This window comes from Saccostrea echinata, unplaced genomic scaffold, assembly GCF_033153115.1.
Source record: "Saccostrea echinata isolate AGI-Se365-2 ecotype Australia unplaced genomic scaffold, CSIRO_AGI_Sech_v1 ptg000062l, whole genome shotgun sequence".
Classification (NCBI taxonomy): Eukaryota; Metazoa; Mollusca; class Bivalvia; order Ostreida; family Ostreidae; genus Saccostrea; species Saccostrea echinata.
This window is the reverse complement of record NW_026889811.1, coordinates 191443-212058: the sequence shown is the minus strand read 5'-3', so window position 1 is coordinate 212058 and position 20616 is coordinate 191443. Positions and strand designations below refer to the sequence as shown.

Genomic DNA, 20616 nt, shown 5'->3' with positions numbered 1-20616 from the left:
TTTAAATACACAGTATAATAATTCAAAAAGGGGCATTACTTGCAAAAAATCATCACATCAAAACTTCTTGCATATAAGGACATTCAAATCTTTGTATGTTACAAATTTAATTGGCCTGAAGTTTCTAGATAAATAATGGAATCAAAATTTCTTGGTAATATACAAATCTATTAATTATGTCTGAAATACCTACAAAGTTTCAGGAAATTCAGTGCAGGAGTTATGCTGACAAACTGTTAGTTAAATTCCTCAGTGATTTCGATTTGTTATGAGTGTAAGTCCATGTCCAACACATGACAATTTACACATTTAAATAATTGATGGAAACAAAATTATGATGTAGTCATATGAATTTGTTTATATACTGTACTTATGAAATCATTTAAGGCAAAGCACCAATTTGAAGGGGGGTGAGGGGTGGGGTGGGGGGTGAGAACTATCCAAGATTGTGTGTGTGTGTGTGTGTGAGGGTGTGTGTGTGTGTGTTAAATCATTAATATTTTGATATCAAAACCAATAGGGGTCTTTTAAGGTCATAAAATATTTCACATAAAATTTCATTACAAAAGCTGATTCCAGTGGATTTCCTTATTACCTCACTGGAAAGTTTCTTCAATAATAGGCAGAACTCTTAAGCCAAAAATAATGCAATAGGAATTTCCTTGTAATATGCATATCTGCAAAGTTTAACCAAATTCTGTGCAGCGGTTTAAGAGGAGTTGCACTAACAAACTGTTCTTATCTATATTCAAGATATGGCCAAAAATCTAAGTTGAAAAGTGCCGAAATCCCCAGAAAAATAAAGGAATCGGAATTTCCTGGTAATATGCACATCTACACACTGTGTACTAAATATCTGCAAAGTTTGACCAAATTCTGTGCAGCGGTTTAAGAGGAGTTGCGCTGACAAACTGTTCATCTCTATATTCAAGATATGGCCAAAAATCTAAGTTGAAAAGTGCAGAAATTCCCAGAAAAATGATGGAATCGGAATTTCCTGGTAATTTGCAATTCTACACATTGTGTCCTAAATATCTGCAAAGTTTGACAAAATTCTGTGCAGCGGTTTATGAGGAGTTGCGCTGACAAACTGTTCATCTCTGTATTCAACATATGACCAAAAAAGTTGAAAAGTGCCAAAATTCCCATAAAAAATAAAGGAATCGGAATTTCCTGGTAATATGCTCATCTACACATTGTGTCCTAAATATCTGCAGAGTTTGATGAAATTCTGTGCAGCAGTTTATGAGGAGTTGCGCTGACAAAAAAACAGGACTGACGGACTGACTGACTGACTGACACACTGACTGACGGACGGGTCAAAAACATTATACCCCCCTCAACTTGTTGCGTGGGGTATAATTATAGATAAAACGTCGTCGATGTGTCTTAATGTGAATTGATGGCCACAGCATGAGACTTCTCCCCTTCATGTAGATTTTTTTTTTAAATAAATTCTACTTCATATTAGTGCAAAAATTAGTGTCAATGAGGAGCTTGATCTCTTTTTTTTTCAGTATTAATTTTGGTTCGTATGTCTCCACGTTATATCCCCATGAACTAAAAATAAAGCACAGAGTCGATCAAATCTTTTTTTAACATCGATTGCTTTATCCCATATAGACGTTAAAGGCAGGTAAACTGCAAGCTACCGATAAAATATATGATTGCAGAGAATGAAATTAAGCTTTTTATCGCGTCATCATCTCTTTTTTATGTAGTAATATCCCGCAATTACCTACATATGGTGTTATGTCTGAAAACGATCAATTTTTAAATCGATGCAGGCTACTGACAAATAGGATGCCATAACAGGTCTTTCAACATTCTCGTTTAATTCTATGGTTGTTATTACGATCTCGTTTGTAAATTATATTACATATCCTTAGGCGTAATTTGGCTGGCATATTTGATACTATTATCAACCTATTCATTTACCTTTATACTAATTTTGATTATGGGTTACCTGTACCGCTTACATAGAGTGTGACAGGTAGATAGGGAATACTTACTCCTCCAAGGCACCTGATCCCTATTTCTGATGTTTCCAGGGCTCTGAATGTCTCCCTGTTCATGATTTGTATTGCCTATATGACTTGCGAGATAGATCACTGTTCTTTTTGGATATAAATGATGTGTCTTTGTCTTTCAACTTATAAGAGATAGAAAATCGTATATATATTAATTTTGTTAGTGTCCCATATTTTTCGAAAATCATAAACAAAAATGATAATTTCATTTTATAAGCATTATTTAAGTTGAATAATGGTATGGACAATAGCTAATATCCCTCTATCATAGTTACATTGAAAACCTTCATGATTTGTCTTTCTTAAAGAAAGAAAAATATCAACTATAGTTTTTCATTATCTTTTATTCAATCCAAAATTTCATGTTTCATACTTATGAAATACTGAAAAATATGTAATTTTTTGGGGTTATGGAGTGTATATTGACATAAATTTGTTAAGGTCAAATAGATATAAAAAAATAATTTTTCTAGCTACTCTCTGTGGATTTAAGTATGTTGCCAACTTGAAACCAAAAATGTATATTTAACAATATAAAATATTCAGTAGGACAGTTAGTTTATGTAAGAGGTCACAAAAATTGATACAAAGCTATTTCAAGTTTTCTAGATTCCTCTTATGTTGAAATTCTTCATCTAAAACATATTCATGCTCAGAAAGAACATTCTCTTGCTATCTAATCAACTGTGAGACATAAACCTGACATGCAGGTGTTTCCAGAGAAGGGAAATTATCACTATTACATGTGTAGCATTTGGTGGACATTCCAAACTTTGGTGGACTCAGGCCACTGGTGTCAAACCCTCTCATTACAGTAAGTTTTTGGCTACAAATATGTGCTTGTGTTACAAATACACTATTCCTCAAAAACAAATTTGATGACTATTTCAATATGAAATATTTATTTTCATTTTTTCAAATTACCTTAAATACAAAAATGTTAACAATAAATACAAATAATGTTAACAATAAATTCAATAAAAGGGATATTTAATTTAAAATAAACCATAAGAAAAAGCATGTACATAAATATAACCGCAGGTAATTTGTACTATAGCCCTCAAGCATGGTTTAATAATTATGAAGTACATAATGGATAAAATTGTAATAATTAATAAACAAAATACTGACAATGGTACATCTATTGAACATTCAATTTATCAACTCTTCTTCTGATGGTTGCAAACATCTGATTAAAATATTAATCTAAAAAGTAATCCTTACATTTTAAAACAAAATTCAATAGCATGATTGGTAAAAGTCACCTTCAAATTCAAACTTCCCTACTTTTCATCACAGTTATTCTGAATTGCAAAATTTTCATCACATTTTTCATCTGTGACACATGTCTTCACAAATCCTTTCACACATGCATATCAAACTTGTATACACAACATTACACATGAGTCCATTCTAATCACACATTAGTTGTTGACTCCACGACCGTTCACTCTATGATTTGTCTCCAAATATACCGGTGATGGATGATGTTTCAGGCAATGCTTTCTGAGTGTCTAAGATTTTATCAATGAGAGCGAATTGTTGACTACGTTCCTCCACCTCTTCTAAAGGAGTCCATGACATATCATGTTCTAATTTGTAGGCTCCACAGAATACATGTGGACAAGATGCACCCCATTCCTGAAATATGAATTATAGAGTGCAAAGGCAAATGAAGAATATCTAGTGAAATACGGATTATTATTGATGGAGATAACTCTTTTAAGTTCCAGTTACAGTATTATCTTGGTTTCTTGCTATTTATTTTTTTAAGTTTGTCAACATTTATGCACATTTTACAATATGCATTTATTTACTACATTTGTGATGCGCTATTCAGTACTCTCAAATCTTTCAAGCAATATTTGCTACCATACATGCTATTTGTGTTGGAAAGCTACTTACGTATTTTCTTTTAAGCTTTAACAAAGGTAGCTTATCATTTACACATAAAGAACCTTTGGCAGTCCAAACCATTTAGTTCATGCAGCATTAAACCTTCTAAGGTGTGTAAGTTGTGTTATCATTTGTATTATTTTGTTTTATTTACTTAATGACTCACTTCAGGAGATAGAATTGACATATACTTCTGTCCAGATTCTCTTTCATACAGATAGTATGTGGTGCCTGGTTTCTTCACCAAGTTACAGGCGTAATGATGGAGTTTGTTGTCTCTGTTGGCCTCTTCTAAAGCCTGCAAGTACATCCAAAATCACAACCATGATGTCATAAAATTCAAGAATATCACAATATTGAAGTGGGGCAATTTCAGTGCATGAATCACATTGAAAACTAGAGCAGAGCTCGTTGCAAAGCAACGAGTAGGTCTTCCGTTGGAGCTGCGAACAGGAAGAAGTGACCTTGAGTCAAGGTCATGCCACATTCTAAGGTTATAAGCAATCTTGTAAGGGGTATCAACTTGCAATGTCTCACCAGTAGAAAGACAGTTAAGGAATGTTGTTTCTCCGTTGATAACCTTGAACTCGTTCAAATGACCTTGCATCAAACCATGACACACTCTGGTTATAAGCAAACCTCATCTATGTGTTACCGACTCGACAAGTTAACACATGTTCTTTCAGACCATTCATCCAGTCAAAACATTCTTTCCTTAGTGACCCTAAATTTAATCAACATGGCTGTAGGAACCGAGGGAGGGGGGCGTGCCCCCCAATAATTTTGCCGATATATAGATTACAATAGTAGACATAGATACTATAGCTTGTGCCACCTCAATAAAAACGTCTGATAACCTTTTTTTTTTCTTTTTTTGCTTGTCAAGGAATTTTTGGTAGTTGGTGACCTTTTTTTTTGCTTGTCAGGAAATTTATGGTAGTAGTGCCCCCTCAACTGTCAACTGAAAATGTATGGCTGTGCCCCCCCCCCCCCCCAAAAAAAAACCCTGAATTTGCTTCCTATGGGCCTGATCAAGGCAATGATACACTCTGTATGATATCAGCGATACCCTTTTGTGTGTTTCGGAATTGACAAGTTCACAGTTTGCATTTATTGCATGAAAGTGAGGGAGACATGAAGATTTCTTCGCCCATAAAAAATCATATTCCCCGAGGGCAACATGAAAATTTCTTCGCCCATGAAAAATCATATTCCCCGAAGGCAACGCCCGAGAGAAATATGATTTTTCATTTGCGAAGAAATCTTTATGTCTCCCTCACTATTATGCAATAAATTGTTTATAATACCGAATTAACCAAAATGCAGGAATTACAAAGGAGATCCAATGAATAAAGCAAACATGCATTTGATGAGAACGATATGAAAGAGATGTAAGTTACAGGTACACCAATAGCCTCGTTTCATTAAAAAAAATTCCTACGTGATAAGTTTGTGTGATCACACCAGTAACATTCAAACACCATTACATTTTTACACATTTAAATCGACACAATCAATCAACGATAATATGTTGACGGTGCGACCGTTGGGCGAGTGCATTGTTCACTTAATTTTAAGATCCGCCTCTTCAAACAGCACGAGACATTTGGAATGTCTAGACTGTGACGTCTCATGACGTATGTTAGCTGTATTTCCATAAACGAATTTTGAAAAGTGCAAACATTTTAACAAAGAACGTTTAATCTACTATCTGTATGCAATTCCATTAATTAAGGTGATTTTTTTGGGTGAATTTTTAGTTGTTGTTACCGCGCGAACGAAGTTAGCAGCGTCGCTATAAACAATCTAACTCCTCACTCGTTTAATTGTGACGTCGCAATCGTGAAACTCGACGTTTTGTTGCAGGGCAAACATGATGGACACATGACTTTCTCGGCCAATCAAATTCTATTTTACTAGTGATTTTTCACTTGTAAGCTAGTTTTCACAGAGGTATAATAAACGTTTTTTTAGACCATACATCGAAATAAATTATCATAATTTCTATAGTCGTAATTTATTAGGTTCAACTCACTGCTTTAAAGGATCATTGTAAATGTTTTATGCCCGATTTGGATACTGAACAACGTGTGATTTTTGAAACACTGATGCCCCCATATGGCATCTTATGGCAAAAGTTAAAAGTTTCTCAAATGCAAGTCAAACTCCATGGTCAAGATCAAAAGATAAAAAAAAATGTTATTACCCAAATAAAGGTCTTGAACAAAGAATATACTGTGAAATATATACTAGTATGAAAGCCACAGCAGCAACAGTTTAAAAGTTATGGCCAAGGTTAATTTCTTTAAAAGGTCAAACTCCAAGGTCAAGGGATCATAATTGTTTGTACTTGAGGGAAGGTCTTAATTGTTACAAGGAATACACATGTGGTATTAAAAAAGCCTTAGCACCAACTGTTCAAAAGTTAAAACCAAGGTTAAAGTTTTTCAACAGTAGGACATACTCAAAGGTCAAGGTAAAATGGTCAAAATTAAAGGTATACAATGACAGGCCTTGTCACAAGAAAATTACCTATGTAATATAAAAGCCCTAGTACTAGTCATTCAAAAGTTATTGTCAAGGCTAAAGTTGTTTAAAAGTTGGTCAAACTCCAAGGTCAAGGTCAAATGGTCAAACATATTTATACCCAAGGAAGAGACTTATCACAAGGGATACAGATGTGAAGTATAAAAGCCATAGCACCAACTGTTCAAAAGTTTTGGCCAAGGTTATAGTTTGGTAAAATTTTGCGAAAGAGGATCAAACTCCAAGTTCAAGGTCAAGAGGTCAAATATGTTGGTACCTGAAGGAAGTCCTTGTTACTAGGAATACACATAAGAAATATGAAAGCAGTAGTTCCAACCAATCAAATTTTATGGGCGTAGTTAAAGTTTTTGCAGACAAAGAGGCTAACACAGTCTAACAGACAAATAGACAGGTGGACAGGACAAAAACTGTATGCCCCCCGGATCTTCGATTACAGTAGCATAATAAAATGTCGGCGTCTTTGGGTTTTCGCATTGGCCTTAAATCTGATAATCCAAAGTATTACAAGATGCATTACGATACGTTTTCACATCATGTTCTATAACCCAGAACATATTGTCTGAAAAGATAAATATTTAATTCAGTATTTAATTAGCTATGCATAATTATCTATGTTGTTTTAAAAAGGAAATATAAAAAAAAATATTTGTTTTATATTTTTCGATGTAGAGATATACAGAAAATGTTTTCCAATTTTAAGTCCTATCGCAATACACATTTAAAAAAAAAGTGTGTGTTGGAGCGGGGGTCATTACATTTTTGCTGGGATCGCCCATGTATGACCGTAGAGAAACAAAGAGTGGGGAGGGTGCAAGCAGCAACTAAATCAAAATTTACATATTAAAACTACAACAAAAGACTATTTTCAGAAGGTCTGCCCCCCCCCCCCACCCCCCGTACAATCCGTACAACGGACCTGTGAGAAAAATACTGATCCTACATTCAGAGTCCCAGGGCACCAGGAAAGAGTGGCAAAAAGAGAATATCAGTTTATTTCAGTCTATAAGTCGAATCAAAATATCTTTTCCTCAAGAGTCTTCTTTCTTTGAGTTCTTCCCAGTGATCGTGTGATTTATTTCATTTAATTTACGTTCTGTACTGGACTTGGAAAATGAGGACATCTTTAGGTTCCTGAGCTGGCCTTGAAGCCCGCAGAACAGATTTTCTGCTTTATGATAAATTCAAGTGATATGTAATACGGTATTAATTTTGTGTTGATTTTATTAATGTTAATTTCATCAAGAAATATGAAAAATTAATGTTTTAACTATACATAGTGAGGCATTTTTTGTGTGGAACGATTATTTTTTTGGGGGGGGGGGCAAATAGAAATTTCCACAGGTACTTGTACTCGATTTTTTCCTATGGTACACATGATGAATAAGTGTAATAAATACAATTTGTGGAAAAAAAATGTCCGACAAACATTGGGGTTGAATTTGGGGGGGGGGGGATCCTGTCCACAAGTACCTGTGGAAATTTCTTGATACATAAACAGAATTTAAAAGCATGTATTAGACATCTTTTGAAGGGGAGAGGGCACGGCCGTAATTAAAAGTTATATAGAGACTAGGAAGGAATGAACTGTCATTAAATTTTGGTTAAGAACTATTACCTAAACTCTTCACTTTCACATTTTCAATTACAGATTCTTGTTTTTAAAAAGCTATACATGTACATTTATATGTATCTATTAGATGCATAAATTATGTTATTAATCATTTTATCTTAAAGGAAAAGTAAAAATCTCAATCAAACTTGTGCCGCATATTATGCTCTCTGATTCATTACTCAACAGATGCTTCATATACATGTAAGAAGGGAAGACTGCAGACTGCAGGTGTGATAAATTCACAGCATGCAGCTCCAGCCTTAATTCCAACTTTGTTCCAAAATATTATTATTCAACGCGAAAAATTAGAATTAGCCGATAGAATATTTTGAATCACTTCGGAAATGCTGCCGTAACACCAGACTGAGTTCACAATATCGAGTGATTTTGATTGACAGGTGTAGCGCCATTGTGCATGGATTTCGTGTAACTATACATGTACTGCAGATTGTGGTTGAAAATAATAAATAAACAGATCTAAAGAAAAGATATTGTATACTGTACATATATTTGTTAAGAACCAGTTCATTCATGAAACGAATTTAGTCGTATTATGTGGGCCCATGTTAGATTTGAGAGGTTGATTTACTAGTAGAAATTCAATGGACCACAGTCATTTAGGGAATTCCGAATCACCCCGCACATCGCGACTCTCGGTAATTTACCTTACCGCTGTACCTCGCACAACACATGCACAGGTGTGACAACCAAACAGTCATTATTAGTAAGGTCTATACTTATTGCATACAACAAATAAAGAGGTAAACATAATACGTTAACTAAATGAATTAATTATTTTAATTCATTAACTTCCTATCCTTTTGGATGAAAATGCCCGTGTAGAAATGTATTTCTCATCGATGTCGTGGTGTTCTTGGTGGATGAAACATGGCATATAAGGTATCGATAGAACGGCAATTTTATAAGCTTTTGTGAGTATTATTTGTTTTTTATAACACCTCAAAAATATACTAGTTATGGCCGCATTTGTAGCCCCCTACAGTTTCGAACCACGTGTGTACATGCCCCTAGCCAAATAAATTGCACACGCTACATGTACAGACCCTGAAACGTGCTACTACCCCACACGCACGCTGCACGAACGGTACACGCTCGCTACACGGTTTGCACGAAACGCTGCACGGTTTACACGAAACGCTACACGGTTTGCACGAAACGCTACACGGTTTACAAGAAACGCTTTGCACGAAAGGCTGCACGGTTTACACGAAAGCCTGCACAAAACGCTTTGTACACGTTTCTCACACGCTTTGTACACGATTCTCGCACGCTTTGGCCTCGATCTGGATTATCTATTCGGAATCTCTCGGACTTTATTTAAATTATTACGGATTAATAAAAGATTAGTTAAGAATTGCAATCATTCAGTTTAAGATTAAAACTCGCTACACCAGTACTATATTAACAGGTAAAATACTCAATCTTCGGTTGTAATTAATTAATACAGATGTAGTTATCATTGAGTATGTGCCCGCTCGGTGAAATGCTTATCATCGTCTATGTACAAACCTTTTTAAATAGACTCTAAATTACGCACTGAAAAAAATTATTATATTTGTAATTCATAATCTTTTATAGCATCCAATGTTTTTACAATTAGCCTATAGTTTGATATTAAAAAGTCGTTTCATTACTGATAAATAAACTCAGTTATTGATTTGAAGAAAAAAATGATTAAATTGCGTATGGTTTTTGAAAGCGAATCGATTTTCTTTTCTTTCTTTTTCAATTTTTGATTGATTTATTCATTTTTTGATTTATAAAAAATATATATATATTCATTGGATTAGTTTAGGTTCTGTTTATAATTTGAAAAAGTGACATGTACACTACATTGTGCAGGAAGGGGGGGGGGGGGGTAGATTACCGAGATCTTGCTGTTGTATCTTCGAATCTGTACACGGCTAAATATAACGGGCACTTGTTTCAGTTAGTATAACATTGGGGGAAATATTATTATAGAAACAGGTGCCCATTCTAAGAAAATAAAAGGATATCCAGAGGGACCAGATACATGTAATTCATTAAATGCACTTTATTCAGAATGATAAATAATCGTTCTCGTTTGAGGCATTGTGTTTATGAAATAAAAACAATATATCCACCACCTTGTAAAATCCTTGATTTCAAACCCCGTCTAGACAATTAAAAAAAAGTAATCAAAAGTCACGGCTTTTAGCAATACATTCAATATACATGTATGTACATGTCCTATGTCCTAAAAACTAAAAATTATGCTCTGTAATTGCGTGATTAATAAAACAACTAATAATTACACTGTACTCAAGATTTTTTTCTATATATTTTTTTATTCGCTAATACACTGGCAAATTAATTCACTGTTTACAGACAATCGGATAAATTTAAGAAATAAAATCCACGGACCGTATTTATTTGTACCCATTAAATACTAATAAAACGATTTAATTTCACTAATCAAAATCAATCGTTATTGTCCCGTGTCATCTTAGCTATGATTGACAAGAGATAATAACAGAACAAGTTTTCAGTTCCCGGCACGAGGTGCCCGTGATCGCTGTTGTGAATGACCTTGATCACTGTCGTAAGAAGAGTGTTGTAATGTGTAAAGAAGATTCTAGTATATTTTTAAGGGGTGCATCGGGCGCACCCCGAAAAAAAGCAATAGATTTCTTTAAAAACAAAATTATATATAAAACACTTAACAACAAAAGCTCAGTCCCCCCCCCCCCCCCCCCCCCCCGGAAATAATTTACCCTGTATTTGCCGAAGCACGTGAATTATAATTCATTTATGTGACAATTATTAACCAATTGTATGCATAAAAAGACTATAAATGATTCTTCGTTTCAACATTATTTGTAACACAATCCTGTGATATAAGAAAATTATGTTCGTTTATAAAGAAAATGAATTAACTGTGCTCCCCGGCCTAGAATTCCCATACTTCACATTCATAGCAACGCACTAAATTTTGTATTTTATTTTTCACGCCTGCCTTATCTATCTATTATTTTGTATTAATCACCCATATGTTCCTGTAATCTTTATATACCATAATTGTAAAATGGTGAAGAGATTCAAATGAATGAATGAAAAGGACAAGACCGGGTTCTTGGTGAATTTTCTTTTTTAAAAAATGTTTAGTATTGCCCCCTTTAAAAAATGTATTGAATCAAATACCTCTAAATTGATGTACATATAATTAATTACTTTGAACATATTTTACGTTCATCTTTATTTTTTTAAAAAAGGAAGAAAAACAAACAAATATGTAATACATTACCGAGTAATTTTATTTAATTTGTTGTTTCCGTATTTTTATTTTATACCACCGGTAATATATGCGAATAATATTACTTACAAACAACACAGAATGACATGTTGATCCATCAATATCCATATTTAAAATAAAATGACTTCCGAATGAATCCTACACGTTTTTCACACGATTCTTGCACGAAAGTCGCACGTTTCTCACACGGTTCTTACACGAAAGTCGCACGTTTCTCACACGCTTCTCGCACGCTCGCTACACGGTTTGCACGAAACGCTTTGGAGCTTACACGAAACGCTGCACGGTTTACACGAAACGCTACACGGTTTGCACGAAACGCTGCACGGTTTACACGAAACGCTACACGGTTTGCACGAAACGAAAAGCGCACGAAAGTCACACGCTTTTTTGGGGTAGTAGCACGTTTCAGGGTCTGTATACTTGTTATATGTCAGATTATTATTTTTTTTATAACATTGTTTTTCTTAAATGCAAGGGGTATGAAAGTAATGATTTGACAAAGCAAGAGCTATAATAAGACTATCCCGGGTCCCGGTATACACTTGATCAGTGTTGATCAATGTTCATATGTACGAGTACACGTATGCAAATAATTTGATAGCTTTTGAAGATTTCAACATACATTTTTGTAACACGCATATTTGTAATAACCACTTTATATACAAAACAAAATTTCATTCTCTTATATTGTAATATGGACGTCGTAATAGATCTGACTGAATGCTTGATAGCCTGTTTCAAAAACGTTTCCTAAGTTATCTTAAGATATGCCTAAGTTATAACTTTAGAAGTTCCTAAGATTTATCACAGTTGTATCGCGAAACAATCTTATCTAAAAAAAATTTATAAGTCATTTCTTAAGTTGTGCCTTTAAGGACTAATAAAATAACATTCCCGCTCTATATACAACTCTCAGTATGGTATATATTTTTAGATTCAAAAAGGAAGGGTGCGAGGATTGGGGATTGCCCCCACTTTTAAAGGATTTGGACACAAGTATGCTTAACTTTGCGAAGTGTGTTGCTAGATCTAAGCATTCACAGACACACCCTTTCAAGCCATCTTCCCTTCCGAGCACACGATATTTGTATTTTAATTTTTAAACATTGTTCTAGGTGTCATACATTTACTTTATTTTGTTCTTATAAGGTATCTACATGTAAATAAAATTTTAAAATGAGTGCTTCGTAGCGAACACATGCGAGTTTATATTTTTCAAACAATCTTTGCCAATTACACGTTAGTTGTTTGTGCGGTGTAGAGCAACTATCAGAGTACACAATGTATTTCAACATCGAGGTGCCCGCGGCTCTCTGTGGCCACGTGTATGTAAACGAGGACTGGACTACAACACTTAAAGACACAAAGCGGCAGAGATGGATGAAACTGTTTGCTATATTACAAAGACTTGAATTATAGTCCATGTATATTTGAAGGAATTTTTATTTATGTTAATGTTTATTTAATTCTATAAATAATAAATGGACATTCACAAGAGTGATGGTAAAAATAATATGTGCGTAGTAATTACAATTATTTACCGAAGCCCCCATTCAATTACAATTGCAGATGAATTAAAATACAACAACACGGGATAGAGCAATACTTTTTTTAAATGTATTGTTGCGTGAACAGACAAAAACAGCGATTAAAATTCAAAATGATTTTTATGCAGTGTTTGGAATTAAGATTATAAAAGATCGGTAAAGTAATCTTACTGATTCGATATAATTAAAAACATAACTTTCCATTAATTAATAGCTCTTTGTACAAAATTGACATTATACGCGATCACAAATACTAGCTTTGTTTATGGCCACAGGTGGCTAGTACACTGGTGACCTCGATCAACAGCGTGGGATTCGCGCGTTGGGTTACATAACTAAACATCGAGCTGAACATGGAGACCGTAATATGCATACAGCTAATGATCGTGAATTATTCAATGCATACAGTTTAAAATCACTTACAAAGTTTGTTGTAATAATAAACGTAGAAAGATAGATTTAAAATTCTCCGCTTTTGAACACTATTAACCTAATTTAAAAAAGAAGAAAAGAAAGACTAGTTGTAATAAATAATTTAATAGTGAACCATAAACCACGTTTTAAGGACATACGCAATGTAGTTTGAACTTTATTGTCATTTTCCCTAGAGTTGAAGAGTTCCAATAATTAAAGGAACTGTGTGCTACATTTTAATGTCTATATATGCTGCTGTGCACTTCTTCTAAAACACGTTTCGATAAACAAAACATCTAAAATATATCTTTAGTAATTTTTGTATATTTTTCTTTGAATTATACAAGAATTTTCATCAATTGATATCTTTTCAAAACCCCTGGTAATGCATGCTGGTTTTTTGTCTACAAACATCTGATGGCACTATAATCTTAAATTAAGAATATCTTGAAAAATTATCAGTAGGTAAGGTACGTTGCGTATGTCCTTAAACCTTCTTAAAAAGAAAATTAACATTAAATACCGCAGGGTATATTATTGATAGCAAGTCTGTTTAAGTTATACACATGAAGAGGTCTGATTTTCTTGCCGAATTAAAAACGTTACCTGTTTACCTGGCCTGCTTTCTAATAGGTATTACGCAATACCCATGGTATACTCGAACAAAACAACATTTTCATTAGATCAAAAAGGTGTAAAAGAACAATTTTGTTCCCAAGATCCAGATCGTAATACGTACCGTTTTTGAGTTATAAAGCAAAAACTTTTAAGGGCCCAAGATCCCTAATCATAGGGGCCAGCCCCTTTTAAATAGTATAATATGAAAGCCCTTGCAATTATGCACAACTTTTGTTCTACATGTCTTAACAAAATTTTTCTAGTTTTCAAGATATAAAGGAAAAAATTGTCAAATTTTTTGCTGTTTTCCGCGTTCTAACTTTTGACCCCTCTCTAGTGCCATTTTTAATGCAAAAATCAAAAAACAAAAACCGATGTGCACAACTTCAATGCTTCCTCTTTTCAATTTCAAAGTGTTTTGTGCTCCAATTATAACCATTTCTGAGCCTTTGTCTGGAAATCGGAGGCATGCAAAATTCAATCAAAGGGGAATAACTCGTGAACAGAAGGTAATTTCCGAATTGTATTACGGTATTCTGACAGTGTTTTGTAAAGTCTAAAAGCTCTGAAAATTTGAACAAAATCTGTTTAAAAATGAGGAAGATATGAAGCGTCAAAGTTGGCGTCTAGGAAAAAAAAAAAGAATAATCTTAATCATCACAATCAGTAGAAGGTCTTCCGTTGGAAACGGAAGACCTTAATTATTAGCTTGCAAGTTTGATTTTTCAAAAGTTAAAATTAAAATAGCAACTATTAAAAATTCCTTCTTAATTTCATGGATTTTTCTACACCCAATTTAGGTCCAAATATCAGCCCTTTCCCCTATCAAAAATTACCAATTTTTTCCCAATTTCAGTTGCTTTTTTTCCTAAAATAAAACCATTGTTTTTGTTATATTGAATTTTTTTACGTACGACTTATCAAAAATGGAACAATATTGTTCTCAGTCATTCAGACTCTTAAAATAGTGGTGAGGAAGAGTAGATCATTTTGTGCGTTTACAAGACAGAAAAACACATGGATCATGTCAAATGTCAATTTGTGTGTAAATACATCATAAGAAAGTGTAAGATGCATGTGAACCGGTGAAACATAGCTTTATTTTTAAATCCAAGTACTAATAGTTTTACAACAAGCATCCCTTATTCCACGAAAATCAAACCGTTTCTACACCCGGCAGATGCAACCAATATTGCAGGGTAATTGCAGCAATATGAAAGGTAATTTAGATAGCTTTTATAATGAGTTAGGAAAAAAATGATTTCTTATAAATCAAGTCAAATTACTCCATCTTTAATGGCTATTATGAGTAGGATTTTCTATTATGTCTACCATTATGGCCAAAAAAAATGGAAGTATAGGACGGTCACAATGATAACTTTCAAAGATTAAAAAAAAAGTTTAAAATGTAGAACTGTGTCTAATTTGTTATTTTGTAGTAAATATTTTGAATAAATGATGTTATATTTACTTATATATTTTATTTTACCTGTCAATTAAGGTTAATTTCAATCTTATGGATTTTTTCCCAATTTTACACAAATGTCGATGATTTTTCCCAATTGTAAAGGCCCAGGCCCCATTAAAAAAACGTAGAAAATTACTGAATTTGTCAGTTTTCATAGAAATTCACTAGTTTTAATTGTACAGATGGACAGGAATTTTGTAATCAAACATTATTTTCTGAGAAAAAAAAGAACATTTCATTGGGCATTCAATAAGATACTAATGCTGAACTGCACTTTGAACTAATTCAGTTCTGTTTCCCTTGTACAAGTACATATGAAGTAGTCAAATCCACACCAATCCAGCTTTGCCCTGCAGAATCTATTTTTACCTTTCTGGCCCGCTCCTGTAGGTAGCGGATCTGGTTTGCGATCTCCGTCAGTTTACTGCCTGCTGTAGCTTTAACAAATTCATCAGCCTACAAATGTTAATGATATATACATGTATTACTTATTCTTAACCATGTTAACATGGATCACTTAAAATTTAAACCTGGAAAAACTATAAGCAACTAACCATCGACCAATAATGCTTGACTTGTATGCTTCAAAGTTCAATATTGTATGATAACCCTCTTTAAAAGGTCTTTTATATGTGTTTTAAAAGGCCAACACATATATGTACATAAAACAATATACATAAATAGAGTGATCATACAAGCATTAGAACTGACAACCCTTAGTACCTTTTGTATGGTGGTAGCTAGCTCCACTAAGTCCATCGGATCAGCTGATTTGTTTGTCCTGGCGGTGCTGACCAGCTGGACACCACATGGTCGACTGTTGCTCTCCACTAACTGGACTACAATCAGAATCAGAATTTATTCCAAGTCAGGTAATTAATGAGTTACACGAACATGTCTGACTACCCAAGTATGCTTTAGATTAATCTGATTAAAATCAGATCCTTTGATCTGCTCACATAGATTGCTACACAAAGATCTGAGGAAACTCCATTTAGGGTCATCTCCTGGTGACCTTTCTTATAAAAATATTCATTAAAATTTTGACCAATCAGAAAGATCGTACTTAAGCGACATTCGGGAAAAGTAATGTAGAAATGAAAGTAGCTGTGAGGGAGATCTTATTGTTTCATACAAAACAAAGAGCTAAATAAACAAGGCAAAAGCAAATACCAAATATATTTCTGTACAGAAAAGACTGCAGTCATTCTTTTGACAGGCTATGGAAACCAGGTCACCATTTTCCGTTCGTGTATCATCGGGGCTTTCACTTCTGTGACTGAATTCCGAGATACTTCTAAATTCTTGCAAGCAAATGTTTGACTGGATAATTGAAAGGTCACCAGGAGATGACCCTGAATGAAGTTTCCTCAGATTCTTGTGTAGAGATCTATGCAAGCGGATCAAAGGATCTGATGTTAATCAGATTGGCTTTAGATATATCATCCACATGTAAACATTAGCTTGACTAGACACTGAGCTGACCTGACCGTCGTCTCTCATTAACAATTTCTGGAGAAAGCTTATTTATCTAACTTTTATGTTTATCTACATCTAGTATTATAATAATTCTATGTTCAAATTCAAATTTTTTTATTTTCAAATTTCTTTGTCCAATAAAACTACAAATTATTATTAATAGTAAAAATACTTGATTTCTACATAAATCTACTGCTTCATCAATTGGTGTCAAAATATTCATGTGCGGGCAGGGCAGAGAGAGACAGAAGTAGGCGGGGCTTGTAGCATGCAAAATAAACAGAATCAAGTGCATATAAATATATGGAATAACTGTCAGATTTTTTGGCTTCATGACAATGGTCAAGCAATTTGCTTGCGTGATAATGTTACAAAAACGTTTTTTGGTGTTTATGCAAATTATCACGCAAGCCCATTGCTTAATCACATCATGAAACCAGATAGACAGTTATTCCTTCATTGATTTTAATTCTCTGATTGCTTTAAGGTGGGGTAACACATACATTGGTATGACAAAATCAAATTTACATGTAGTTGTTACTCATAAAGCATTAACCCCTAATAAGCTTGTATATTTTGTAGTGTTAGGAATTATCCAAAAGTGTACACAAATTTGAAATAGAGACACCCCTCAATGGATGCATATATACAAATTTGTAAAATGCATTTTGATTTGCTAAGTAGGGGTGAAATGATACACCTCCTTCACGGTTCGATACGTTTTGTATAAATTTGTCTCGGTACAGTTATTTTCGATATGATACATTTTGATAGAAGGAAACAAATTCAACCTTGTTTTATGATTTCTTTTACTAAATCTAGTCACTTAATTTACAAATTTTTATTTGCAAGTTGACTAGAAGAAATTGATTAGAATTATTTGACTGTCAAAAATTATTTTACAAACTATCAGTCGTCAAAAATTTACGTTTGCTATACTCATTTATATTAAGTAACGTGTTTTACCTTATGCCAAACCCAATTGAATAACGATCCCGACCGAAAATGAACCGAACCAAAAATTAAAGATTTTGCACCGTGTATCAAACCAAGAAAAAATACTGCGGTGAATCGATACCGCGGTGAACCATTTCACTCCTATCATTAAGGCACTAGTGCTTGAGGCATTTAAACGAGCATCAATGAGAGTGAAATCTTTTGATTTTGACATCATAATAATGCAACGGGTTTTTACCCCTCCACTAACTTGTCGCTGGTAAAAACTCTGATTGCAATTGTTAATTCAATTAGCATTAATAGTGACAAAATATATTAAATGAGAAGACAGTTTTTCCCTTATGGGAAGTAAATATATGTAAATTAGGGAATAACTGTCTTCTCATTTGTTATTTGCGACCGTTTATACTGATTTAACGGTCGCAAACTGAGTTTTACCGGCGAGGCGTAAGTGGAGCCAGTAAATCGGATGCTTGCAACCGTTAAATCAGCATTAAGGGTCAAAAATAACAAATGAGAAGACAGTTATTCCCATTCTAATGCAATTAATGCATTTTGTTTGATGTTTACGTCTTATTTTGGTGAGTTTTGTTACATGAAATATGTCATGAAGCATTGTGTTTTTGCGTCGTTTTATTATAACGTCACAATCGAAAGGTATCATTCTCGTTAATGCATGTTTTACTGCCTCAAACATTGGTGTACTATACAATCAAAATGCATTTTACAAAACAGTTGCATAAGAATGTGAATTCGTGTATTATAATAAAATAATTACATAACAAGGTTCAATGTTCTTAAACCAGTGACATAACTTTATATATTCCATTTACAAAATATTTAACCAAAATCTAATTTTTCACGACATGACAATAGTGCAGATGGTGTCTGTCGGTAAGGATTTAAAAGATATAATCAAACCATACAATCATTAAACAGTGTTAAATATATCCAATACACATGATACATACATGTGTTTACAAAAATTTGTTACACAACATTCGAAGGTATCGATATCGTTTCAATATTCCTGATCCACGTTTTCTTTCTGAAAACTACAGAGTGTTTTTGTAAACTTACCAGCTTTGGTGTGTGCAGGGGGATTTTGACTCATTGTGTAACAGAGGAACACTCCTGACTGCTGTAGACCCTATATGATGTTTCTTCTCCTCTGAGGTTTCACCGGAAACAGACAGTGCGACGGACTCGCGTCCTAGATTTATATAAAGGATAATGACGTCACTGTACATCATGATAATTCGTACCTTTTCGTTTCGTGCAAAATTTTGTAAAAATTCCCAGGAAGGAGGTTAGGCTAGAATTTTTACGAAATGTTTAATTCAAGTAATTTTTCAAATTATTCCATCAAAAATGTATAATTAAAAGATAATTTTTCGTTGAAGATTCGGAGAAGGGGTGGTGGTTGTGTGTGTGTGTTTTTTTTGTTTTTGTTTTTGTTTTTTTTTTTTTTTGGGGGGGGGGGGGTTCCCACACAATTAGTCCTCAACATGCTCAAGCACCAGCGGAACTCGTAATTAAGAGAGCTCGATGAATACATTCCTTTTGCGGAACAGAATACCAAACCAAACAGAATCTGCATCTAGTGTTTGTGTGTGTGTGTTCGGAGGGGGGGGGGGGCGATCATGTATCTTCACTGGTGCTAAAGCAGTGGCGTATATTCCATATAGGCAAAGGCTGTAGCCTACACATCATTTTGTCATGGATAAAAAAAAAATGGTTGTAAAGGAGGAGAAAAGATGATAATAATTCTTATCTATTAAATTTATTTTGTTGCAAATGCAAAAAAAAAAAAAAAAAAAAATCCTAGCAATCCGTGTTTTTATACCTATAACAAAACTTCCTATACCTGGATTTTTTTTAATTCCGAAACTCAAGTGGTATATTAAGTCTGTACTAGACAATTTCAAAACCATCGACGGCAACAGGAGGCCATGATTACTGCAGGAAATGAAATTAATATTATTGGAAACATATTTTGGTTATAGTAGGAAATCAGAGACATATGTCTCTGAGGAAATTAAATGTATTGATCGTATTAAGATTATTCAGTAAGGAAGTTTCCATATTTTCTAAGCAGAGTAAAAAATAAGTGAAAATTGAAGTTCTCAATTTTGTTAAGTAGTCTTCATATCATAATACAAACTGAAAAAAAAAAAATGTTTACAATATTATTTTCACTTGTCAAATTGTAGATGACAATCGTACATGTCTTATAGTTCGGAAAAAAAAAACTCCCCCAGAAACCCCTCCTCCAATCCCTATCGAGAGGGGGCGAAATTCTCCTTGCCTACCCACACTTTGCGCCTCAGATTTAATCTGTGACTTCTCACTAGCCTACACATTAGCAGATAGGATGCCACTGAAAAGTATAACATCTGATCGCTAACATCTGACATTTCGTTGTAATGCTTTTGTGCTTTAAGATGGATCAGATGCCAATCTACTAGTAACATGCACCACGATATTGGGATAAAAGAATAAAATCTAGATCTGTGAAATTTAATTAGCAAGGTCTATACTCCCAGCTTTAAAAAAAAAACAACAAAGCACGCCTATATGTGACTACTGTGACAAAATAATAAGTAAAACACTCTCATCCCCACCCCGGATGTTTCGAGCTCTTATTGGCATGGTAAAAGAATCTGCTGAAATATATTAAGAAAAAAATATATAAGTACATTATTTTGTACGTCAATCCACATGCGCTTGGTTTCAAGGTGGTGTATTTC

General features: G+C 33.9%; 1 protein-coding gene across 1 annotated transcript; it reads right to left on the bottom strand.

Moving 5' to 3' along the window:
• Nucleotides 1-3000: 3000 nt before the first annotated feature.
• Nucleotides 3001-19058, bottom strand: LOC133175227 (uncharacterized protein C1orf50 homolog). The gene is made up of 5 exons (XM_061310334.1): nucleotides 18947-19058; nucleotides 16154-16269; nucleotides 15800-15886; nucleotides 4093-4224; nucleotides 3001-3671 (listed from the first exon to the last, which is right to left on the bottom strand). The coding sequence occupies exons 1-5, from the start codon at nucleotides 18978-18980 to the stop codon at nucleotides 3483-3485; spliced, it is 558 nt and encodes a 185-aa protein (XP_061166318.1). The 5' UTR covers nucleotides 18981-19058; the 3' UTR covers nucleotides 3001-3482.
• Between the last annotated feature and the right edge of the window lie 1558 nt (nucleotides 19059-20616).